The sequence below is a fragment of the Hemiscyllium ocellatum genome, chromosome 14 (genome assembly GCF_020745735.1).
Source record: "Hemiscyllium ocellatum isolate sHemOce1 chromosome 14, sHemOce1.pat.X.cur, whole genome shotgun sequence".
Lineage (NCBI taxonomy): Eukaryota > Metazoa > Chordata > Chondrichthyes > Orectolobiformes > Hemiscylliidae > Hemiscyllium > Hemiscyllium ocellatum.
In genome coordinates, this window is record NC_083414.1 from 42,064,930 (window position 1) to 42,092,848 (window position 27,919).

At 37.9% G+C, this 27,919-nt stretch overlaps 1 protein-coding gene across 4 annotated transcripts in view; it reads right to left on the reverse strand.

Moving 5' to 3' along the window:
* adamts9 (ADAM metallopeptidase with thrombospondin type 1 motif, 9) overlaps positions 1-27,919 on the reverse strand; it is a 255,565-nt gene that overhangs the window by 100,543 nt on the left and 127,103 nt on the right. For 3 of the 4 annotated variants that reach the window (XM_060835669.1, XM_060835668.1, XM_060835671.1), the window contains exons 27-28: positions 27,011-27,172; positions 23,750-23,926 (exon numbers count right to left, since the gene is read on the reverse strand). In XM_060835669.1, the coding sequence (XP_060691652.1) occupies positions 23,750-23,926; positions 27,011-27,172 (339 nt within the window). The remainder of the gene's footprint in view (positions 1-23,749; positions 23,927-27,010; positions 27,173-27,919) is intronic. The other variant, XM_060835670.1, reaches the window with a different exon arrangement.

The following is a 27,919-nucleotide window of genomic DNA, read 5'->3' on the forward strand; positions in this document are numbered from 1 at the left end:
AGCTCAGAAAATCAAAAAGTATTAAGATCCTTTCCCTATACTGTCCTTATTCTATCCTTTATTATCAGACTTATCCCTTTTTATTTGCCTTTTTTTTTCACCATTCTGAACTACTTAGTTCTCAGCCTTGAACATTTTGCAACCATATCTCCATAAAGGCTATTACTTCTAGTGTATTAGTATTCATAGATACTACTAATTAATCTAATTTGTTACAAAGGGTTCATGCAGTCAGACGTGGTGCAATTAGTGTGGATTTTTAATTTTTTTTTCCTTACATCATTTTGTATCTAAAGCCTCATTAACTTTGCTACTCTTTCTGTCCCTTCTTCACCCACTCAACTTATTTTCTTTTACCTAAAATCTGCTGTTGCCGTTCCCTTGCTGCTTTTGAATACACCCGTACCTGAGTCCTCCCACCTCCAATTTTAAAGTCTAAACCTGCCTTAGCCCCCGATTATTTGATTATCTAGGAATGGCGCCTACCAGGCCTAGATCAGCTAAAGTTTATCCAAATGGAACAACTCTTTCTTTCTCTAGTACTGATGCTGGGGCCCGTGAAGTAAAGCCCCTGTCTCCTATACCAATCCCTCATTTAAATTTCTAGTTGCCTTCATTGTTACTTCGACTCAGTCTGGAAGGTGTTGTGAAAATCCAACCACAGCAGCAAGTCCTTGGTTTCTCCTATTCCCAACTGGCCTCAGCTATGGCAGTCGAGAGTGTGGTGCTGAAAAAGCCCAGCGGGTCAGGTAGCATCTGAGTCGATTTTTGTACTCCCCCTTTCCTTTCCAGCACCACACTCTTGACTCTAATCTCCAGCATCTGCAGTATCACTTGCACTCAGCTGTGGCAGCTCTAGCCACTATGGTATCAGTGACTTTTGAGATGTATTTCTGTGCAGCCAATTTTGTGATTCTGTAGTTACCACAATCTGGTTTCTGGAAGGAACCAAAGGTAAAGATATTTAAGAAATGTGATGACTTGGCCAGTTGGCATTGCACATCTTCGCCTCATTCATTCGGAAAATGGACTTGTTCCAGGAATCTGACACAAACATCTGACTCTCCTTAGACACTGCTGCTCAGTCATGACAGAAATTGGATCCTCTGTCAGCAAACTCTATGCTGAGGGTAATGCCTTGTGGAAGGTGGTATTATGTGTTCATTTGTTTTCTCCAATACAGGGCTGAGGAGAGAGCAGCTCCTGCTCCTGCTGGGGATGCCCCAACATTACTGACTGACAACTGGGAAGTACAGGTTAAAGACAGAAAGTAAATCCAAGGTAGCAGTTCTGTGAGTAAAAGCCATGCATCGAGGAAATCTGAATATTTAAAGGATTTCCAGCCTGTTAATTCACTGCTCTCCCATCACCTTGCTCAATTTAGTGAGTTTCAGGTAGGTCAGGAAGCCTGTGTGATGGAACCTAGAGCCACAATTATGGGGAGATGGTGACACTGTGTTGTCGTCACTGGAATAATAATCCAATTATTAAAATCTGGATGAAAGTTATTCATCTGTAATGGCAGCCATGAATCTACCATCAATTGCTGTAAAAGGCCTTTAGAGAAGGAAGTCTGCCATCCTTACCCATTCTGGCCTACACTTGACTCCAGACCCACAGCAATTATCCTTTGAAACTACCTAGCAAGCCACTCTATTCACGGAAATTAGGAATGGGCAACAAATCCATGCCTTGTCCACAATCCTCACATATTATGAAAACTAAAGGAAAATGTCTTCATCACAATATGCTAATCACAAATTCCCCTCTCCCACAGGATTTCCTGTGCTCTAAGAAACAAATAAATTAAAATTAGTTAGTTCCTGTCATCTTTCCAACAGATCAGAGGATTTTGTTTCTTTAACCTGTTCCACACTATGCATCAGCTCACACTGACTGACTATAACACCCCACTATTAGTTAGGATTCACTATTAGTTAGGAGTCAAGACGGACAGCTGAGATCAACAGCAACTTGCACCTATATACCCTTAACACAGTAAAGCATTCCAAGGTGCTTCTTCAAAAACTGTGGTTTCAAATTGTCTGCAAATGGAACAGCTCAAAACACGGTAGCTGAGATTTGTGTACATCGAGAAACCGCAATATTTTCCAAAAAAATAAATGCTTCTACAGGCCTACAAGCATCTTTGAATGTAATGCAGTTAAAAGAGTACACAGATGGAATATGCTCAGACACAGAAATATCAGGTTCCTTTGATACTTTAGCAGAGAGAAAACATAGGGTGAAAAAATTATTCAAATAAAAATGTTGGTTCAAATTAAAATCATTCCTAACATATAGAAAATACAGTGAAATGTAGAGAGCACAAGGGCTGACATTAAATTATGTGCCTAGCTTCGTTAGAGAAAGATCTTTAATCTATAGCATTTTTCATGTGTTCAAAATGTTCCAACACAGTTCAAATCCAATGCAGTGTTTTTGAAATATAGTCACTGTTGAAGTATTGGCAGCCCAGTTACACACAGCAAGCTCACAATGCCCTACACCCAACCATCTTCAGCTGCATTATCAATGGCCTTCCCTCTATCAAAAGCTCAAAAGTAATGATGTTTCCTTAAGATCTGTGACTCCTCAGATACAGGATCTGTCTATGTGCAAATGCAGCAAGATCTGGGCAATATCAAGATTTGACCTCACAAATGGCAAGTAAAAGTTGTGTCTCACAATTGCCAGGTAATTACTCTCTCAAACAAGAGAGAATCTGACCGTTGCATCCCGGCATTCAATGGTATTACCATCAACTCACAAACAACATTTTGGGGGTTAGCACTGACAAGAAACTGAAATGGGGTGGCCATATAAATACTGTGGTTACAAAGCAGGTCAGGGGCTAAGAGCCATAGAGTTCAGCTCCTGGCTCCCAAAACCCTGCCCACTATCTAAAAAACACAAGTTAAGAGAGTGATAGAATACTCCCCACTTACCTGGATGAGTCGCCATCCCAGACAAAGTAGCCCACTTGATTGCACCAAATCCACAGTCACTCCCTCAACAACCAATGCTCAGGAGCAGCAATGTGTACAAGATACACCTTAGATAGCATCTTCCAAATCCACAACCATTGCCACTTATAAGGACAAAAGTAGCAGAAATATGGGAACACCATCACCTCCAAGTTCCTGTCCAAGTCATTCACCTTTATGACTTGGAAATGTATTGCTGTTCCTTCACTGTCACTGGTCAAAATCCGGGAATACCCTCCCTAACAGCCTTGTGGGTCTACCTACAGAAGCATTTCAAGAGGTTTAGCTCACCATCACTTTGTTACGGGCAACTAGAAATGGTCAGTAAATGCTGGCCAGCCAGCGATTCCCACATCTTATGAATAAATGTGAAAAATTTGAACAATGGCCAGTTTTAGTAATAGTGGATGGAGATAAATATTTGACAGAACATACAGAGGCTACCCTAGTCTTTCCTTGAACACTGTAAGGAGATCTTTTATAATCACCTAAACTGGCAGACAGAAATTCAGTTTAACATACCGAGAGAAAAATCTTTCCACTCCTTCTCTCACTGAAAACCAGCAAATCCAACAATGCAGCACTCAATTTGTACATCTGTGAACCGGTCTCTGGAGTAGAAATCAAATTAGTGACCTTCTGAGGTGAGACTGTTTGTGCTGACAGAAGGATGCAGAGTTGTTCTGAGTTCTGGAGACTCCACAGACACTTAAAAATGGTAGGTAGGTCACAAATTTGGCAGTCCTTCCCCATTTCTGAAGGATCCCATTTGTGCTGGTAGTGGGGCTATAACTCAGTTATTACTGAAACCCAAACTCAGCAGAGCCACTGGAAGTGAGCACTGACGTGAAACATGCATTATTTTCGTTTTAGCAAAAGTTTTAACCTGAGGTTTGGGAGTCACATGTTTTACAGCGTATGAATACTTTGGAAGGTTGGATAAGGTTGTTGAACAGCCAACCTGTGTAATTAAATTACTTAAATGTCCAGATCTTTAAAAAAGGTGAGAAAAAGCCTCTCTGCACCTACAAAAACACTGCTGTCATAATTGCAATAGCAGTTTGTTAACACTATCCTAAAGGCTCTTCATGAAAGCTTCCCAGTTGTCAATAACTAAACATTACCTCAGCAGCAGCGGTGTACGTTCACAGTTTGATTGATAGGTCAAAGAGGTTGTTGAAGGACTTCCTCTTTGATCTGGGGTTCTGAATAAAAGTTTGATTTATAAAGTATTAAGCCCCTGAAGAGAAGTCGAATTTTGAAAGCGTTTTCAGGAATGGGAGTGCTCTTTTTCAATAATGAAAGCTGTGACAGATGTTTACATCTTTATTTGATTTCTTCTCAACATGGCTCTGGCAGATTTTCCATACTGGATAATGGTTGGTGAATGGGTATGGAGGATGGAAGGGCTAAGGGTGGGACAGGTTGGCCAGAGTTGACATTACATTGTCATAAAGGGTACAATGGGTTATTGGAACTGGATGGAGAGCATGTTGGCAGAGCAGGAATGAGGCATCATGGGAGGTTGAATTAGGAAGTGGGTTGAATGGATGGGGCAGAGCGTATGAATGGTGGTTTGAGGGTTGAGATGTAGTGAGGCCTTCAGAAGAGCACTTTGAGCCTCAGCACTTTGCAGCCTCAGTGGCTGCCTCCAATCTGCATCCAAACCTAACTACATTTCCCACTTGCTGCATCTTGCCCCAGAATGAAGATCCTGCCCTTTCGGGCACTTTCTCTGTGACGGGTGTGGCAATTTGAAAAATTTCCTGACTCATGCTACCTGTCTCAGGAGTAAAAATCCAAACCAAAGCCTCACCTCAGTACTGTGGTAGCACTCCTACCCTGAGCAAGAAGTGTAAACAAGGCAAGGTAACAAATGTTTAGTAGCAACAACAATAGTTGTCCCATTAAACAGGAAGAAATGCTGATGCAGCTCTGCATATGAGCAATAAATCAATTTAAAAACCAGAAAATGACTCAGCAGTGAGATTTTGTAATTAAACTTTTGAAAGGATATTTATGGAGCATAAATAGCTCTTCAACATATTCCTATCAAAGATCACATACGATTTATGCATTTATTCAATTCAATCTCCACTGCTGAAATTAGGAAGACACTAAACTACTTGAATATTTTTTCAGCTTCCAAAGGGAATCAAAAGGAGCCCAGAACAGGAATCTCATACTCCTTTATGAATTATTGAAATTAATGAATGCAAAGGGCTATTTTTCCAGCAAATAAGAACCATTATGGAAAATTTTGACAGCATGTGACAGAGCTGAAGTTATGATGCTTGCTTAATCTATGCTGGTTGAATATAAAGCATGCAACACTGCAAATTTGTGCTGCCTCTTCAACTGAATGACTGCTGCGTGCAGCCAGTGCTCACTTTTCTCTACATTGATTGCACACATGATCAGGGGACTCCCATTCATGTCTTGCTAGCACGAGTTAAAGTTAACTAGCATTTCGGAATGAATAAAGTAGCCAGCATATCTTAAAGAAGAGATGCATTGAAACATCAATGGAAAACTATGGCAACAATCAGAGAAAACTGACTAACAATGAACCTGTGAATTTTGGAGATCTGAGAGCAACCAACGTCCAAAAACATTGGGAGCTAATGACTTAATTTTTTTGTCCATTGTGTTTCATATCAGTGTAAACGTAACCATTAATCCCATCTTTCTTTAAATAATTTCCAAGTAATTTTTATTCGTTGTTACTATTGCATGAAGCTGTTTTGTTGAGGAAAAGAAAACACCATGAGTCCACTGCTTCAGTTTAATAACTTGTTTATCACAAAGATGTTTCACAAAGAAATGCGTCATAGTGTAGTTGTCATCTTGTCTAAACTACCACAAAAACTGCCTTCTTCACTCAGAGCTTTAAACCCAGAAGTCTTTTATATTATTCTTTGCTGAACCCAAAAACATGCAAAAATATCCTTTACGTATTAATACATCGAAAACTGCTGGGAAATTGCTAAATTGCAACAGTATTATTGAATAATGCTTGGTTAGTTCATCAATTTTGATAGCAAAATTCATTAGCTTTGTGAGTAATAGTTTCATTCAGGAAATCAAGATGATTATATCCAATTTACTTTTCCCATTCTATTAGCTATGCAAATAGACACCCGTTCATTCTATACATTTCCTGGAGTGATATGCATTATTCTACAAAGGTATATCTGTCATATTTGGACATTGCTACTTAATTTGTTGAGTGCCTTTGAACATTATTCATTTCCTTTACACATAATCACATTAAGAAACTCTAGATCATTGTAATTACATATAACATAGCTTATGAGTGTCAAGAGTTGAAAGATATCCTGACAAGTCCATTATAGCAAATTTCTAGTTATTGCTCATTAGATAAAACCCGTTTCTTTTATCTCTCTAAACCAGTTCTAAATCTATTTAATTAATTTTCCATTAATCCCATTCCCATTTATTGTAATCTTCTTTTGCACAAACCAAAAGATCAATGACTTTGAACATAGCATCATATTCCTAGGAAGAATTTAGTTCCTACAAACAGAAGAACCTAACATCAAGACATAATGACAAACGGGCTCTTAATGCCTTTTGAATTTTAATCTGGGTATTTTTCTTAGGTTTAGCATCTCAGAAATCTACCTGCCATTACTGCTTTAGGCTTGTGAGTATTTATTTACGCACTCTATATCGACCTGGTTTTCTGCAAGTTTATGGTTGAACAGAAACCCATTGATGTTACATTTCAGCTACTGATTATTTTACATGACCCCATATGATCTTCCTGGACAATAGTAGATGTGAAAGTAAATGCATTACTGGTCTATAACTTAGGCTATTGATTGCCAAACAGACTTAATTAACAGTAAATAGGTGAATGAATATAAGTACTGGCACATTGCGCATTGTCATTAGTAATAGCTGGAATCATATTTTTCAGAGCTCTAAAATTGTACTAATCTACTTCATTTTAAGGTTTACAATAGAAAAATATAGATTACTAGCTAAACATCCAAATATTGAGTTTATTTAATGACTCACAGCAGATCATCCATTAATTCTCTCTAGCCTATCAGTCTCTTTTTAATGGATTTCAGTCAACACTAAAGTTGCAGACTATGAAATACATCTCAAAATTACACTCAAATGAAGGAAATTCAAATACGTGTCACTTAAACTCAAATAGAGCTGCCCAATATGCTTATATCTTCAACCTGCTTGGACATGTTGTGTGACAAACATCTTGGACAAGTGGGACTTGAACCTGGATGTCCTGGCCCAGACTGCTGCATCACAAGAGCTTTGTAAGTTGCCCATTATATTTTGTTTTTAGATTAAAATGGTTGACATGACAATCCTCCAGATATTGCAGCCAAACCTGGCTGACTATTTTTCATGAGTGATCCAGCTTTTAATTCTACCTGCCCACCATGACAGAAAGAGAAGCCATGGCACACTATAAACAAAAATTCTTCATATGTTGTTAATACAAATTGTCAAAATGAAATTAAAATTCAACTTCAGCAATGTGCAACACATAAGGTAACATTTAACCGTTCATCATATAATCTCCAATTCTTTTTTCCAACAACTTCTATCCATCAAACACCAATTTTGCACCCACACTGCCAAAATTAGAATTTCAATTGTCAATTTATTCATTCACAATTTGCAAGAAAGCTGGAGCAAAATGGTGCTTGCAAAATAGATCAGACAGTCAAGAATGTCTACTACTAATGACACAAAGAATCTAAGGCAGTGATATATATATAGATAGATAATATATAGATAATATATATATAAAATATAGCCATAATACATCAACAAAATAATGTAGAGACTGGAAGTCTGAAAAAGAAACAGAAAATGCTGAAAGTACTGAACAGGATGGAGAGCTGTGACTTTATGTAGGAAATGTAAGTGATAAGCAACATGGAGACAAGGGAGAGAAGGAAATATCCTGTTTGTCCCCATTTTCCTTCACATCGACCTCCACAGGCAATTATCATCCACTACCATTTCGGCTGCCTCCAACATGATGCTGTCACCAATCACATCTTCACTTCTCTTTTTCTTTCAGTTTCCCAAGAGACCATCCCACCTGGGATACATTGGCTCACCCTTCAATGACTCTCAACAGCCATTCCCCTTTCCATGCATCATGCAAGTGCAGTAAAAGCAACACCTGTTCTTTTCGCTCCTCTTAACATTCACGGTACCAAATATCCCTCCTAGATGAATCATATGATTTCCTCTACACTGGGGAGCCCAATATGAGCGTGATCACTCTGTGGAATACCTGAGTTTAGTTTGCAAACATTACCTTGAGCTTCAAGTCACTTGTCATTTAGGTCTCTCCGACACTCATACTGTGACCTCTCTATTTTGAACTCCAAAACTGTTTGAATAAAAATCAAATAAAAATAAACTCAAGGAACAGCAACTCATCCCTCAGTTAGGCACCTCACATCTCTCATACTGAATGTAGAGGTCAACAATTTCAGATGATACAAACTGATCACTTGTTAATTCTTCTGCTATTAAAATTTGCCCATCCTCTAGACCAATCTTTCCTTTCATTACTTGCCCCACTATTATTTCCTTTGCTTTGTAGCAATATCTCTTTTGTCAATTCATCTCTCCTGCCTTCCACCTTGTCTCTGCCTCCAGTTTGATCTCTAGCTTTTTATTGGCATGAAGAATCACTCTTCTGGTCAATACCAGCAGCAGTGAGATGAGGTCCTTAAATTGGTATTAATTCCAAATTAAAGACCTCAGTTGATGGTGGGGTGTGAGAGTGCTAGATGGGCATTCCTGACACATAACTAATTGGGGTGAAATGAGGAAGTTGACAGCACAGTGCCAGCAGTGTGCCCGATCACAAAATGCATCATAGCATGATACCAAGGTTCCTGGACAGCATCCTCACAAGTTGATATCTGTCATAAGGCAGCAGATATATGAGGATGCCACAGCTTGATTTTTCCACTAAGTCACACATCATACTGGAGTTATATTACTTTTCCAAAAACAACTGCCAATTCTCTGTTGGACTGGGGGAAGTCTGATGTTAAATAATCTTTGGGCTAATCTGTGGAGATCATTAATTAAATCATCTATGGAATCTCTTGGATGTTGGACCCTTGTATTAATTCTTGGTCTACCAAGACATTTCTTTATTTGGAGATTAAAGTAATTGTCAGTAGTTTTCATTTCTTCTACAACACTTTGGTGAGTTATAACATCATCAACTATGCTCTCAAATGTACTTACTTGTTCAGCATCTAAGCTGGGATCTAATTTGGAAGCTCTTAAGAACTGTTTTTTTCAAGATATGCAATTCTGTGTTCTATTAAGTCAACCACTGAAATTAGTTACAAATCACACAACACTTGGTTATAGTCCAACAGGTTTAATTGGAAGCACTAGCTTTTGGAGCACCGCTCCTTCATCAGGTCATTAGAATGGCGCTCTGAAAGCTAGTGCTTCCAATTAAACCTGTTGGACTATAACCTGGTGTTGTGCGATTTGTAACTTTGTACACCCCAGTCCAACACTGGTATCTCCAAACCCTGAAATTAAATCTTCTTGACAATATAGTATCCGATGTCATGTCTTCCTAATGTAATTATTTATTTTCCTTCCTTGAAAGACTTTTATTTTTTAGTAAAGGCAGTTCTCCTGACCTTTGCTACATGGACTGCAGAGGTTTCCCTTGATTTAAGGACAATATAGAGGACTTCCACCTTCTTGCAGCCAAAATGAGGAGTCCTGCCTTTAGCAGCTAATATGGATGATTACTACTTTTATCATGGCTTCATTAGAGGATCCTACTGTTCACGGACTCAATAAATGATTCTCATTTCCTGAACAGTTTTATTCAATGACTCTCGCTTAGTTGAACAATGCCCTCTTTAATCACTGTTTTAATAAATGATTCCTGCTATTCAAAGCTTTGAGAGATGGTTCTTTAAGGACTTTTTCTGGATGATTCCTGCTCTCTGTGCCTCTAATAATGATCACTGCTTCTTTCACAATTTTCCCTGAGTGATTCCCTATCCTTGTGGTTTACAGCAAATAAGTGATTTACAGTTTCCCACTTATAACAGTTTTATTGAAAGATCTCCCACCTTTTCTTTGGGCTGAACAAAGTCTAATCAAGGGCTATTCAGGCTTCTAATTTATGCCTTTGTCATTTTAATTCTGGCCTTGCACATCCTGGGTCTATGACCTCAGTTTAAAATGCTCTTCTAGTCCTTGATTGCATTACTATAGCCATGGTGACGACGCTCACTTAACTTTCTCTGAGTGATCATTTGATTCAATTTAGATACTATTTAGAGAATTAGGACATCATATGGTGTCAAAATGAACATAAGTAAATGGAATGAAATGTTGTTAACGAGATCATATTATTCTCCAAATACAATTTAATGTATTTGATAGTATGAATGAAACAATTTGTAACATATACCACAGCTATATAGCTATACAAACCGTATCATACATGCATAATCTGCTCATTTAGCTAAGCAATGTGAAAAACATGGAGAAAAACATTCCCTAGATTTAAAGTTAGATATATTGTGAAAGAGTTGAAGCTGAAATTTTGGAAGTCTGTACTATTGTCAGAGGAGATGTGAGAGTTCAAGTGAGGATAAAGAAGTCTCAGAGGTCAGGACTGCTAATTTCATAAACAAACAAACAGAGAAACTACTTGGCTGAGGTAATTCTGCTTGTGTATTTCTTTTACGAAAGTAAAATAATTAAATCGGCAAAAAAATGTTTTTCTCTGAGACAAAGATGAAATGCTTTTATTAAAATTGCCGAGATCCTCATAAACACAAAACATTTTAAGGTCTTCCTCAGCTCCAATATTTAAAGATATAAAATGTATTTATATTTTTTCTTAGATTTTTTATTTTCTCTAATAATCAGTTCATGTTCTATTTGGTAATGTCTATGCATATTCAATAAGAACAATAAAAATGTGGACAGACCCTTATATAGCACCTGACCAACATGGGTTATGGTGAGATATGGCAGAGTTGTACAATAAGCCCAGCAAAGGCTGTCTCAATTATGAGAGCAACTCGCCGCATCTTTAAATCAGGTTCTCCGTATCCAGGCAAGATTCTCACTACGGAGCAGAGAGATGCCAATTAATGGGGATTATTACCTGTTAAGGACCTGTTAAACTACACATCTCGCCTCATTAATATGTAGTTTCCTATCACCTGCTGGTCAGCAAATTAATCACTGAGATTCTCAACTTGGAAGTCAGATTGCTTACTTGGTTATTTCAGGTAACTATTTGCTCTGAAGTACATCTATGTTGGATACTGGGCACCAAACTTCATGGGCAGCAGCCAAATGCACCTCACATCCACCATGTATCATTCTCATGGCACTTCTGTACTTTAAAGCTACACCAACAACTACCATTGTGGTGCTCTAGCCAGGACACTTTGCACTCAGGGACATGCGCCCAGCTCATGGACTGCACCAAGCCACATGCTCACTCACTCACTCTGAGCCTACTGGATGTTCACAGCATCCTTGTTTTTCCTTGCCTTTGAACTAGGCCCACAGTATTGTCCTGCTGCTTAGCACAGACACAAATCTAGGAAACTTGTCATTGTTGTCAACAGGCTTTAGTCAAGTCTGGAGAGATTGCCTTCCGCAGGAGGTCCTGGCACAGGAAATCAAGGGGAGTCTCCAAAATTAGTCCAAAGGATTGGACATGGGTAACCAGGTACTTGAGATGAATAGATTCAGGATCCTCTCCTCATGAGGAGGGAGGAGTCAAATGTTAAGCAGTCCACCACTCACGTTGACCTTCTCTGCCCTCTTGGAATGGGAGAAAGGCAGGGATTTTAGGAGATGAAAGTGAGTGCACAGCTGTTAGTTTTGGTGCAGACACATGGAATTATTGGGCAACACAGAGTGCAAGCAGGGTTCATGTTATTGCAGGTTGGGTGGGTTACTGTGAACGACGGTAGGTGTTGCAGGCAATACTGAGTGTGAAAGGGCATCAGCCTTGGTGGGAGCTGTGTCTTGTACACGATAGAGAGACTGTGAGGTATCAGAGAGAAGATGGTGACATTTACACTATAGTGCGTTCCTCTAGGTGGCTGAGACTGCCCTGGGGTAACCTCTGGCCAGGCTAGCATGGTCTGATGTCATGTCCAGCTTTAGACATTCAAGAGAGAGAGGATATCCTGTTTCTGCAACACCCCATCCAGCAGGATGTCCAGGACTCAGACTGCAGAGTAGAGTGCCAAGTTTCTCTGTCTGCCATGTCTGGGGCAAATTTCAGCACAGCAATTTCAGACTAATGATGTTTGTCAAGGTGCACGATGGACTTTTAAAGATGTCATCAGTGCCAGAGATGCTGATAAATTACAGGACATGATGGCAGTGGCGAGATGTTCCAGGAACAGTGAGTGGTAAGATGGGGCTAGAATTAGGTGAGAGGGGTGCTGGAGGGGTGGAGTAAGGAATTAATGAGGCAAAGTTGATAAGATATAATTAGAAAACTCATGAGACCTAGAGGTGAGAAACACTCCATGAAATTGACACTTAGAGAGAAAAAAACAGAAGGTTCAGCTCAATATTTCTGTTCTATTGCTGAATACAGAGAAAATTCACAAAGCAGGGCTTTTATTTCTTTTATTTATTCTATTAAGATGTACTATAGAAAACCACTACATGTGTAATGAAAAGGCAAAATAAGCTGAATCCAATGCTCTGAATTAATGGAGAAAAGTTGTTTTTGACATATTGCTCCTTATTAATTATGTAATGTAACTAATACACTGTAAAACTGTACTTGTTATATAAACTAAACTCTGTCATAGATGTTGTCAGAGTCATATAGCAAGGAAATAGACCCTTTGGTCCAACCAGAGCATGCCAACCATAATTCCAAACTAAACTAGTCCCACAAGCCTACTCCTGCCCATATCGCTCCAAACCTTTCCTTTTCATGTACTTATCCAAATGTTTTTTTTAAATTTTGTAACTATGCCCGCATCCATGATTTCCTCAGCTGTTCATTCCACACGCAAACCACATGTAAAACATTAACCCCTTGTGTCTTTTTTAAATCTCTCTCCTCTCATCCTAAAAATCATCTTGAAATCTGCCATCCTAGGGAAAACAGCCATTCACTATCTAATGATTTTATAAATCTTTATAAAGTCACCTCTCAACTTCCTAAGCACCAGAGGAAGAAGTCCCAACCTATCCAGCCTTTCTTTACAACTCAAAACTTCCATATTCAGCAACATCCTGGTAAATCTCTTCTGAACTCTCTCTAGCTTAATCTCTCCTTCCTGTAACGTGAGCTGAAAATGTGTTGCTGGAAAAGCGCAGCAGGTCAGGCAGCATCCAAGGAGCAGGAGAATCGATGTTTCGAGCATGAGCCCTTCTTCGGGAAATGTTGTATTTCCTGAAGGGCTCATGCCCGAAATGTCGATTCTCCTGCTCCTTGGATGCTGCCTGACCTGCTGCGCTTTTCCAGCAACACATTTTCAGCTCTGATCTCCAGCATCTGCAGTCCTCACTTTCTCCTTCCTGTAACATGCCAATCAGAACTGGACACAGTGCTCCAGAAGAGGTCTCACCAATGTCCTGTACAACCTCAACATATATAGTTGAAATCATTGGTAAGTAGCAAGTACAAAGTACTGCCTGCCAATGATGCATGTTATCGATTAACAATGAAAACAAGCAGGATAACTTGTAGGATTCCAAAAAATAGAGAAAGTAAATCTTATTTTGTCCATTCACATCCGGTCAAGCTATGCTTCAGAAAATCCAAGCTGAATGTAGTGAACAGTTAGCATTGGTATAATTACATTATCTTACAACATAAATATGCAGAGATCTAAATCTGTCGAAATTAAATTTTTCTGTAAGCCTTACATGGCGCTTAAATCCCCAAAAAACACTAATACAGTATAACGATTTTGAATCTTTATTTGCTCCTTACCTTTAGATGTTATAATGATCAAAATTAAGAAATCTTAATAAGAGCCAAGTTGATATTTGTTACAAACCAATGATTGGAACTGTGAGGTTTTCATGTATTTAGTGCAGTCATCAACACAATACAAACATATTTTGTTAATTTAGTACAGATAAATATAACATTTTGTAATACTACATTTTCCTCCAACCCCACCCCCATTTACCTATTGTACTCTTTGCTTCCTTCTCCCCAGCTCCACCCCACCCCCACCCATCTCTCCACCCTGGAGGCTCCCTGCCTCCATTCCTGATGAAGGGCTTTTGATGATTTTCCTGCTCCTCGGATGCTGCCTGACCTGCTGTGCTTTTCCAGCACCACTCTGATCTAAACTCTGGTTCCTAGCATTTGCAGTCCTCACTTTTGCCTACATTTTCTTTGTCAACCCTGAAGTTTTAATTGGTTCGTTATTCAATACCTGTGATATTTGGAGACAAGATGTTAAATTTTTCAATATCACAAAGAATTGTTTAATACCAGAGATTATTTTCATGAAGTCTCCAATGAAGATCTGAATTCACATTCATATATTGTTGACATCCGTTTATATTTTTTCAATTAGCAATATATGGATAAAAACATAGACTTAAAATATCTTCATAAACTGAGATGGAAGATATTTAAATCAAATACAATCAACCATTTTTTTTAAAGACTATTAAACTGATCTCAATTATGTAAATGATCTCATAGATCTGTAGCTGAGGCCCGAGAACCAATTAATTATGATCTTCAATCTTTGATTGCCCAGATCTTTCTTCGTACCATTTGGAACTTTACAGATGATCTAAAGAATTTTTTAGGTCCCACAGTCACATGAAAAACATTGATTAAAATGTCAAATTCAATACATTCAAAATTTCTTTTAAAAAACAAGTTACAAGATCCTGGAATCCCACGTTAGTAGAATACTTCTTCAGTTAATGTACCATGCCTTCTGAATTGTTCATCATAAGCAAGTTACATGCATAATGAATACAGAAATCAGCCCATCATGTTCAGTGAGGTTTGTCTCATGATGTCCATGGGAATGTAGAAAAAATAAGTGTTTGTCAGTTTGAAGGGCTAAATGGATTCCTCAAGTTCCTAATTTGTATGTATGCCCATAAACAGATGATTAGAAATATTGCTTTTTAATTTGGTGAATGGTTTGTTATGCAGGTGACAAGGAGATCAATTATAAGAACTGCATTGATCTATTGCTTGAGATGTTGTATTGCAAAATGATAATGTGATCTGCCACAAAGGCTTTTCCATGTGCAAGCAGCTGTTATATTCTCTTAGAAAGTTCAGGTGCTTCATCTATTCATGTGAATAACAAACCAAAATTCTGTTAGTATTCCAGATTCCGATGTGAAATCTCCAGGATGACCTATGAAGAAATTTGTGAAATTTGATGATAAAAATCAATCTGAGAAGCTACTTTCTTCTGCTGCTGCTGCTAATCTTAGGTCACCCGTTATCAAGCCTACTTGAATATACTCTCAAAGCTGTGTGCAGTTCTGGAATCTACATTATGGGAGAGACATGATTAGAGCAGGGAAGGTACAGAGGAGACTTACCAGGATGTTGCCCGGGCTGGAGTGTTTCAGTTATGAACAGAGATTGGATAGGATGAGATTGTTTCAGAGCAGAGAAGACTGAGGGGCTACATGAGTGAGATGTATAAAATTGAGGGACATAGACAGGGAAGATAGGAAGAAACTTGTCCCCATGATGGAGGGATCAGTTACCAGTGGACATAGATTTAAGGGGCAGGATATTTGGAAGAGATGTAAGGAAAAGCTTTTTCAACCAGAGAGTGGTGGGATTCTGCAACTCACTGCCTGTAAGGATAGTAGAGGCAGAAACTCGCATAACATTTAAGAAGCATTTAGATGTGCATTTGGCATACAAGGCTATGGACCATGTGCTGGAAAATGGGGTTAGAATAATTAATTGGTTTTAGCCAGTGCCAACCCAATGGGCTGAAATGTAATTTACTGTGCTGTATGACTCTAAAGTAAAGGAAACCTTCAAACTGTTAGGATTTTAAAATAATTCTGATTGTAGTGGTTTGCATTACAATTAAAGAGCGACAAACCACATCTTTCTTGCATGTGTGGCGATTTTTGTTTTTTTTTACTGTCTGACTTAGTTGAGGAATTTCCATTTTTTTTTTACTGCTTGTAGGCTTTTTCTTGAGATGGTTACTATCAGCTTGGAATCCTAAAAGGCAAAAGGCATTCGATATTTACTTTTCATGTTGAATGTTATAGCCAAAAGTCCTCCAGGGTTTTAAATGAAAGTAGTCACTCACTGTTACATCCGCTAAATGTTTACTAGAAAGACCAACACAAACAGCAATAAATTAAATAACCACTTAATCTCTTTTTGCAGATGTAAAGCAAGTATCTTAGCCAGTACACCAAGAATTCACACTGGTCTTCAATAAATGTATCTTGGGATCTCTAATGTCCATCTCAACCAGAAGAATAGATAAACAAGTCCTCAGTTTAATGTCTCAACTGAAGAATGGCATCCACAATAATTTTGCACTATAGTGTTTTATCAAGGTTACATGCTTTGCAGCAGGAATGTAACTTAACACATAAATAAAACAGCTTATGACGTATCAGATGAGATATATTGCAATTCCTGGTGACTATCTAATAGCTGTCAGATGTAATTGTAATTTTTTTAGTAGGAGTAGGATTTCACACAGATTAAAATAAAAAATCCTTTACAAAAACGTTCTACACATGGGAACAAATGGGAAAGCAAACACACATTAGCTTATTTGTAGAATGCAACTAGCAGATTGACTTGTTTTATGGACTTGAGATCTCAGTGCTTGGAGGCTGAACAAACTCCACTTCACTAAAACTGTAACATCCCACATACTTACATGACTTTCATGAAGATAGGCAAAAGGCAACAGAGCATCAGAAGGATATGTTATTCCATCCCTTTGTTATTATGAAAATGACACATTGTATTTTTCATGAAAGCTTTTCTTTAGCATGAATGGGGAAGGGGGTAGGTTATTTGAAAGAGCGAAGTAGTGAGATGAAAACACCCCTTCACCTCTAAAAGAGAATGGAACATTCAAGCTCAACTTTGTTTTGAAGTCAGGGTGACACTTACATTGAGACTGATGATCAGAAATTTCCCACAGCAATTTTTTTAAGCATTAATGGTTAGAAAAAGTATTTGTGAGTTTCTGTGTCCCTAATCAAAGTGTAATTTTACCTTCAATTACACTGTATCTATTAATGGGACATTTTAAAATGTTTATTGATCAGCACCGGAAGAATTTTGAAATAATAATATTTTGATAGTTAAAATGTCAATGCTATACATGGTTAAATAAATGTTCAGTGAATAATTCACGTAATACAATTGAAAACAGGCAAATAAAGGAGTTGGAATGAGTTAATTGAAATGAACAGAAAGATCCTACTGCAGATGTACAGTCATCCCTAACCTTTATTTGTCTATCTGCTGAGTAAGGTAAACCAATGCACTGACATCCATATGCTACTAGAATTCTCCACAAGACTAATACTGTTTTCTGAATAACTCAAAAATAAACAAAAAATTCTTCACTTATGTTATTTAGGGGAAGTATAGTGGTTTAGTCACTGGATTAGCAATGTAGAGATCCATGCTCTGAGGGATATGAGTTTGAATCCCACCACAGCAGATGGTGAAATTGAATTTATGTAATAAGTCTGGAATAAGAAACTAATCAAATGACATCCATGAACACTATCAATTGTCATAAAACTCATCTTATTCATTAATGTCACTTATAGAAGGAAAATCTGCTGTCCTCACTTGACCTATATGATTGAATCTCAAATGATCTAGCAAGTCACTCTGTTGTAACTAGCCACTACAAAGTATGATTTAAAAAAAACTGATACCAGTCAAACCATCTAGGATTGACTCAGACACTGGAAACAATGATGACACACCCAGCCCTATCAACCCTGCAAAATCCTCCTTATTAACATCTGGGAGTGATGTCTCACAGGCTGGTTTAGCAGCAGTCTGGCATAGTCATACACAAGGAATCACATCCCTGACAGCACCATCACCATCTCTGGGAATATCCTGTCCCACTGCGAGGTCAGACCCAGCAACTGTGATGGCACAGTGTGTAAACTTATAGGCATGAGTTGCCCTGAGAATCCTCAACATTGAATCCATACATCATGATGTATCATGGCATCAGGTCAAACATGGATAAGGAAACCTCTTTCTGATTACTGCTTCAGCATTCCCCCAGTCCCTCAGTTGGTGAATCAATTCTCCTCCATTTTGAGCACCACTTGGACGAAGCACTAAGGGTGGCAAGGGAACAGAATTTAATTTGGATAGTTCAGTGTCTATTGCCAAGAGTAGCCTGGTAGCACCAGTACTGACTGAAGTGTTTTGAGTTCTAAAGGATATTGTTACTAAACTGGATCTGGAATGGCTGGGGTGGTGGAGGGAACCAGCAAGAACAAAAGCATACTTAAGCTCATCTTTAACTATCTACCTGTCACAGATGAATCTGTCTGTAACACTGTTGGTAGAAGTGAACACCACATAGCCCTTGTGGAGAGAAATCCCACTTTCACATTGAAGATATCCTCCATCATGTTGTGTGCAGTTACCACCATGTTAAATAGGATGGATTTCAAACAGACCTTGCAACCTGAGACTGGACCTGAGAGGCTTTGTGAGCTATCAACAGCAATACAGTTCTATTCGACCACAATCTATAATGTTATGGCTGAGCCCATTTCCCATTCTACCATCACCAAGAAACCAGGGGATCAAGAAGAGTGCAGGAGGACATGCAAAGAGCAACTCCAGACATACCTAAACTTGAGATGTCAATCGGTGAAGTCACAAAGGCTACTTGCACACCAAGCAATGTACACAGCCCACAAGAGAGCTCAGCAGGCTTGGATCATTGGATTTGATCTCAGCAGTGGCAGCCCAGCTGTAACCAGTCATCAATGGTGGGGGGCAATTCAATGACTCACTGGAAGTGGGAGCCTAGCATATCAGTGCGTAAGACTAGGCTGAAGCATCTTCAGCAAGAAGTGCCCAATCAATGATGTATTCACCTTCCTCCTGCAGTCCCCAGCAGATTCCAGCCTTCAGAAAATTCACATGATATCCAAAAGCGCTGAAGGCACTAAATACTGGAAAGTCAATGGGCTCAGATAACATTCCCAAAATAGTACTGAAGATTTGTTCTGGCATCTACTTGACAAAATGGAACATTGCCCAGGTATGTCCTGTGCACAAAAGCAGGGCAAATCTAACTGTGTATCATTAAAGTGATGGAATGTGTCATTGACAACATTACTAAGTAGTACAGAGGAATCTTGATTATCCAAAGGGCATGGGTGGGCAATATTTCGTTCAGTTTATCAAATTCTGGATAATGGAATGCTGGATAACATAGCTTAGCTGAGCATTGGGACCTTGCGATCTTGCCGGATAATCCGATATTTGGATAATTGAATGCCGGATAATCGAGGTTCCTCTGTACTTACTCAACAGTAACTTACTCATGTAACTCAGTTTAAGTTTCACAGGCCCACTCAAGTTTCTGGTCTCATGTCAACCTTGATCCGAACATGGACAAAGGAGCTGAGCTCATGAGCAGAAGTTAAGGTGACTGCCCTTGATATCAAGGTAACATTTAACCAAGTACAGCATCAAAAATCCCTGTGAAAGTGGGGGCCAATGGGAATCAGGTGAAAAGACTCAAAAAAACCTTGACAGCATCCAAGGTAAAGCAGTCTGCTTGATTGCACCATTTAACACCTTTAACAGTCACACTTTCTGCCACCAATGCACAGTAGCTACAGTGTGTAGCATCTACAAGGTACACTGCAACGGGTTTGGGCCAAAGAGCTTGTCTCAGTGCTGTAGGACTCTATGGCTCTATGACTCCTCAGACAGCAAGTTCTAAACCCATGACTTCTACAACCTAGAACAACAAGGGTAACAGACACAAGCAAACATCAAATCGTGCAAGTTTCCTTCCATGTCACACATCAACCTAACTTAGAAATATGTCACTTTTCCTTCACTGTCACTGAATAAAAATTCTGGAACTCCCTCCTTAACAGCAGTGTGAGTGTAATTACACCACATAGACTTCCACATTCTAAACAATAATTAGGTTGAGCCAGAGACACCCAGACCCATGAGTAAATGAAATAAAGCGTTGCATTTAAAATTTCGCAAATCAGCAAATGTTTGGATGAACACTAAGCTAATAATGATCTATAAAAGCTAACAGACTATTTAACATATGCTGTTGGATAATCTGGAAGAGCATGGACAGTTGCATGATTTTGCAAATTAATACATCACTTTGAATGCTTGCAAACATTACTTTTTGGTTCACACAAAACATGTCTACAGTTAGAAAATCCCTAAATGAAAATAAAAACCGATTGCTGTGGCACTTCAGGATTTAGATCAGTAATGGCTGCAATATTCCTAACGAATAATACCTCAGTATTTAACACTGAGCCATGAGAGTATTTGTTTTCTATCTAAATATCATCAAATTTTTAAATGAAGCATTCTACACATAAATAATAATATTTCAAATTATTACGCGAGTGTTTCAATTATAATACTTTAAAAAGCTACTAAAAATCATCCACAGAAAATATTTGTATCATTAGTGAAACTGCCATCATGCTGCTTAAAAGTAGGATAGCATTGTAAAGTTTTCCAAAGCTATGATAAAATGTGTAGACACCACATTCAAGTGAACTTTAAATATTGAGATGCAAAATGCACTCCATAATTCAATATTTGAATTACTGTTCATGATAACTAGTATAAAATACATGTGAAAGCAATAGCCATCAAATGTTTAACCATCTTCTGCCATTTCTTACTGATGTGTTCACTTGAATTGAACATTACATAAATACATTTCTCCTGACAGGTGACACATCATTGCACCAAATATATTTTTAGAAGGTGTTAGGAACAATAGTTGAGCCAAGCAAGGATCACTAGGCAGCTGTTACAGTGAGTAAAGTCATCTGTGATGTAATTGCAACCCTTTATTTATATCCACAATGCCAGCTATTTCATTTTCAATTAGATTCAAATTTATATCTTAATTGACAAATCAGCTCTATTTGTGTAAAATGTATCATACAAAGTAAAAAATAATTAACAAAGTCCATTATGGAAATGTGCATTTTTCACACTCATCATTCATTGGCTAAAGGTTTCAAAAATTAGATGTGAATTTTAAAAAATATTACTTCGGTAGGATATCATGAACAAATAGAAATCTTTTGCACTTAAGATTAAATTTACACTGTAAAACATAGTTTAATATTTAGGTTTAATATAAACCTGTTAACTGTACAGAATTCTTTTGTACATATTTTTAAAGCAAATATATAGAAGATACATTTCTGTGGATGTGGTAATTTAACACCAGGATTCTCTCAAAAGAAAGACATAAGTAAACATTTCATCTGCTTAAAATATATCACAATAATAATCTTTACTGTGGACCATAAAATATTTACACATTTTTAATGTGAACAAATACTTCATTAATAAATTAAGCTCTTTAGCAATATGTACATTTTTCTTTGCATTATAAATGCTTTAACTGCCAGGGTATCTAACATATCAAAGCAGTTATCCAAGACAAATACTGATGTTAATACTTTAACCTAAATTTATAAACAATGAAGACAGTAAAACACTAGAAATATAATTAGTACTCTCTCTGATCCATTTATACTAATTAATAGAGAACTTTATGGAAGAGAGAACCAAATAATACAAAAATGATAATATTGCTGCAAACTCATCCTATCTAGTTTGTAAAATACTTAGCACAATTATGTTACTACAGAAGGTATTTGTTCATTTAAGCACCATTAAGCACCTGTATGTTATTTGTTAATGTGCATTTTACAGTAAAGGGGTTGTTTAATGTGTAAGTGATACTGTCAGGGATCATGGCTCACCAGCAGCAGAAACTCAAAATTATCCCCCAAGTGTTTTGTCACTTTTATAATTTCACAAATGTGATGATTTATATTAAAAAAAAATGGTTTTAATTCTGTTAAAGTTATCAACAAAGGTATCTGATCAGAACAAGGCAGCTTAAAATTTTGTTTAGAATTCAAGTCCAATTTGCTAAGGCCACAGGTTAGTGTTCACAGATCATATGTTTATATGTAGGCAAAAGAAAACACCTTATCCAAAAATGATTGCAACCTTTCCACTGTACATAGTAAGGTGCATGATTATATTTGTGGTTTATCCATGTTTACCTATTTCAAATGCAATATTGCTGTCCATATATATGTGCAAATAGGCATTACTTTTTGATTTAATATTTGCCCACTACGCACAGGCAATTCAAATTGATAATGTAAAATAAGTAAGGAGTTCAGACAAGTCCTGTATGTCTAATTCCCCTCAACTGTGGTGTCACATTGTTCAAACCTGAGGCAATCTAGAAACTATGAAGACAGGAGTTGGGATCAAGTGAAGTGGGTCTACACACAAATTAGTGCATGCCTTTGAAACTTTGGATTACAAAACAAATATTGGCTAAGACAGTCACTTACCTGTCATATTAATCAGTAACATATCATAATGGCTGCATTAATAGGATTATACACAAGGCCACAATTTTAAACATAAACACATTGAGGAGCACTGTATATATTTATGTTCTCAAACATGTACCTGACAAAATGAAAGAAAAACTTCATCCAAGAAGTGTATTGTATCAGAAAATTCCCTTATTAACATACTGTTTTTATGATATTGAGGTGATAAGTTGGTGTTCAAGTACAGAATAAGTAGTGACCTTTGGTTAAATTTAATGGCCTTTCCTAGCCTGACTGTTTTTGCAAAGATTAAAAAGGATGATATAAGAAAATCACTTGAAAGGTTTAGCAGCAATTCAAAAATTATTTCTTAACTATTGAACTGATGCATTACTTCTTATAAACAAAAGATGGTACTAGTAGACCATCTTGGTAACAAGATAGTAGTTAAATAGCTTGGTCAAAATCTGATGATAGATTTCCAAGTTGCTGAGGGACTATACACTTGTTAGAGATTTATGTAGAGTTCAAAATATGACATCTCTGGAAAATTAACGGAGTCTTTGGTAAGAGCTTATGACACTGAATTAAGCTGTAAGGATGTACTTAGGTTACTGGAAGTAAAATTCAATTTTTCCTTGGAGTAGTTCAGTCACTGGTTACACACACTCCCAATTTGATATCCATTTAAATTAATCCGTCTACTCCCTTTTTATATCTCCTGTAAAAAATGATTTTCACTCCCACTGATAAGTAACACGGTCACAGATATATTAACATAAATCTAATGATCACTATTCAAGAAAAGGACAGGAATAAAATTCCTGCAAGATAGTTAGAACTTTAGGATTATTAAAAATAATGATGTACAGGCTCCCAGACTGTTCTGTTATTAAAATTGACTTTTGCACCAACTGCCTGTGATTTGAGGTACATAACTGTGTATTGTATATTACTGGCCTTCATGTTATTAACAGCAGCATGGATTCAAATAGGAAATAATAAATGTAAACTTGCAAAAAGGTGAACATTTACAAAACTATTCTCTGGCATTAAGCAGATCTGTTATAAACTAACATATCCACAGACTGATGAACTAAGTTATATAAATAGAAGGATTATCGTACCGAGCTCCAACGACCTCTGTGCCAGACATCGCTTGTAGGGCAAGCTCGAGTATTGCATTGTTCACGGTCAGGAGGTTTGTCAAGAATTTCACAGTTCTGGTCACTTAACCTTTGGCCATTTGGAAGCTGACAAATAACTAGTCTTGTTCTTGCTCCACCACCACAGAGCTGGGTGCACTATAAATTTAACACCAACACCACAGCCATTAAAAAGTGATAATCTTGCATTAGAAACAAACAGAAAAGGTGGGTTGCATTAGTTTGGTTCAGAAACTAAAGAAAGCACTTTGGAATATTAATAGATCAAAAGAAAATAATGTACAAGTGGTTAAAGGATCAGATACGTTTTCTATTGTAAAGGTTTTGGAATTTTAATGTACCTAGAATATTATCTCATTTTTAAATTAACTGACTGACTTATCAACTTAAATGTTTCTAAATCATTTAAGAACCATTCTAACCCAAAGCAGGTAGGTGCACAATGTATGACGGGGATATGGTTAAAGAACTTGGTCAGAGTTGGTCAAAGTAATTTCAAACTGCTAAGTGGACTGATTGCTTCTTGTTGATGAAATTAGCATTCACAATATGGTGTGTAGAATATGAATCTAGGACTTTGTAAAGTGCTATTCTATTTTATGTCCTTTCCACTGTTGCTAACATTGGGTAATTAATGAACTCATAGGGCATCATTTTTAGAAGGTTACGTGACAACTTATGCAAGGAAAAGTTCTTCAATGATCAAGGGAAACAACGGTATTAACAGCTGCTATAGCTTCTCATTATTGAATATCCAGAGGTACATTACAAAACTGAAATAGTCTTTATGGATCACTGCTGAGCATAACCTATGGAAATAGCAATGTAGGAACCAGAATTCACTAGCCAATTTCTCAAGTCTGACCTGTCATTCAATTACATCATGATAGACCTGTAGCTCAATTTACTTTATCTGCCTTCCATACAAATCTCTTTCCCACCACTAACAAAATAAAAAGTTGATCTCATTGAATTTAAACTGACACCAAAGGTACAAGCTTTTAAGGTAGAATGGTTCAAATGTCCAATGTCCTAAACATGAAAACATATTTCTGATTTTCACTTCTAAATGGCTTTGCACCAATTTTAAGACGGTGTCCTCTGGTTCTGGATTTCTCACTGAAGAAATTGTTTCTTTATCTATCCATTTTAATTTATTTTATCATTTTAAACATTTATTTTAAATCATCTCTCAACCATCTAAATGCAAGGGAGTTTATGCAACTGACAACTGGGCAGCACGGTGGCACAGTGGTTAGCACTGCTGCCTCACAGCGCCTGAGATCCAGGTTCAATTCCCGACTCAGGCGACAGACTGAGTGGAGTTTGCACGTTCTCCCTGTGTCTGCGTGGGTTTCCTCCGGGTGCTCCGGTTTCCTCCCACAGTCCAAAAGATGTGCGGGTCAGGTGAATTGGCCATGCTAAATTGCCCATAGTGTTAGGTAATGGGGTAAATGTAGGGGTATGGGTGGGTTGCGCTTCGGCGGGTCGGTGTGGACTTGTTGGGCCGAAGGGCCTGTTTCCACACTGTAAGTCTAGTCTAGTCTAGTCTAGACAATTTGACACTTTATCCCACGGTAATAATCTGGTGAATCGGAAGTGTACTCTCTCAAAGATACAAATACATTTCCTGAAAACTGGTGTCCAACTGGAATAAACTTGATGAGGTTGGACCAAGGGTGCTGTACAACCCAAGCATAAATTCCTCATTATTGAATTCCTTATATAAAAGATAATATTTTACAGCAAATTTGATTCTAGTATCTTATGTACTTAAAAATCTTTGAGGGTCATTAATATATTCAAGACTGAGATTAATAAAAAATTATTAGTAAGGACATCAAAAGTGGGCAAATTGGGAAGTATAGATCAATCATGGTTCAACTAACCGGTGGAACATGTTCAAATAGACTGCTGTTGTTTCTACCCCTTTGTTCTCACCTTCAATTGGTCAATGCCCTCTTGAAGCTGTTAGAGCCCTTTTTTTTCATAAACATGCAGATTTTTTTCGAACAACGCCATCAGAACTCAACTGTAGCATTAGCCTGTGGCCACACATAGGATGCTATGGAAGCTTTCCTGCTGGAGCTGTACTGAGTGGTCCAAATCAACAAGCTTTTAGTTTCCAATTTAAGATTCTTCATGGGGCAGGAGAAGCAAGAGTGTTCCTTTAAGTCTCAAAAGAGAACCCATGAGCATCCCTGTTCTAGTTTTGTGTCCATCTCTCCCAGTCTTAGTGCCTGTCAAACATTCATCCTCAATAGTTAACTTTGTCTTGAGGACCATTCCCTCTGGAGGTTTTCAGCTAGGATAGCTACTTGCTAGATTGCATTTCTAGAGGTGACTTAAGATTGTCACTGGTATATAGCAAAACCAACATGTTTTATGTTCATAATGGACTGAAAAAATAAGAAATTTAATTGTCAGCATGTTTCAAAGGGGATAAAAAAATCCTACCAGGCTCATCAATCTTGAGGAAATTATGCTTCCCTAATATTTCCTTATTTATTCAATCTCCAAATACAATTGATTGCATTACCCTCACATGAGCAAATATAATGCAGTTTAATGTCTTATGTTTACAATTTGGGGTTAAATAGTAATTATGGAAAAGCAATCTTATGTGCATTGCTTACTCTGCAACTTATCAGTATGAAGTTACACAAACTTTGTTTTAACTGGCACTCTCAATAAACTGGCAACAATTACATTCCTGAAATACTGGAATTATCGTGATCTTTCCAATGTCTGAGTAGTCAGTTCAGGATGTGACTGAGAAGGTTCTCTACCAGTAAGTTTTATTTAAGTGATTTATGCTGTAAATAAAATATAACAGTGATGTGTATACCCCCCTACATTACCTTTCTGTTATTTAGCATGTGTTTTTACATTGATTATGTTGGACCTCTTGAGCAACTGGAATATTTGATCCTCCAGCACACTCCTGGTCCCCTAGGTGTGGTTCATAAAACGTTTGCTGCATCATGTAAATTTTGTCTCGAAATCTGACAAAATCCATATTACATCAGAGAGTTTAATTCCATTCTTCAAAATTAAACAATGTCACTGAGTAAAGGATAAGAAAATTTGAGAAATGCTGAAAAAAGACATATTTTGTTAAGCACTAGGTGAAAAACTTTGACAAAATGGGTCATGTTTTTCAGTAATGCTTATGACCGAAAAATTATTTGATAATAAGACTATTAAAAGAAGAAACACTACCTCTCCCCAGTTGCCATAAACCCACTGAGGACAAGGACCAGATTCACAGGACCTCATTTCAACAGGCTTAGCCTGTTCTGCGCAGTAGTTGGTATCATATCCATCTTCATCTTGGCAAACCACAACACGCCTTTGGAACCCTCCAGCACATGTACTAGAACACTACAAAAAGAATTGAATCAGCATTAAAGCAATGAAATATCTGCAGCTTAATTTGACGTCGACATAACAAAGTGGTTCATTTGGTAACACCCTCACCTCTGAGCGATCAGGTTCCCGTTCAAGTTCCACTCCAGGACTTCAGTACAATAATCAAGGCTGACATTTTAGTTCAGCACTGACATAGTGCTGCACTGTCAGAGGTGCTGTCTTGCAGATAGGACATTAATTTGTAGCCCCATCTCCCTACTTGAGTAGATGTATAAGATCACATGGCATTATTCGGAAGAAGTGCAGGGGAGTTAAACTCTGTGTCCTGGATAATATTAATCCTCATTCAACATCACAAGAATAGATTATCTGATCATTATCTGGGCAGCATGGTGGCACAGTGGTTAGCACTGCTGCCTCACAGCGTCAGAGACCCAGGTTCAATTCCCGCCTCAGGCGACTGACTGTGTGGAGTTTGCACTTTCTCCCCGTGTCTGCGTGGGTTTCCTCCGGGTGCTCCGGTTTCCTCCCACAGTCCAAAGATGTGCAGGTTAGGTGAATTGGCCATGTTAAATTGCCCACAGTATTAGGTGAAGGGATAAATGTAGGGGAATGGGTCTGGGTGGGTTGCGCTTCGGTGGGTCGGTATGCACTTGTTGGGCCGAAAGGCCTGTTTCCACACTGTATATAATCTAATTGAAACGTTGTGGAAAGGAAAAAGTGGGTGGCATGGTGGCACAGTGGTTAGCACTGCTGCCT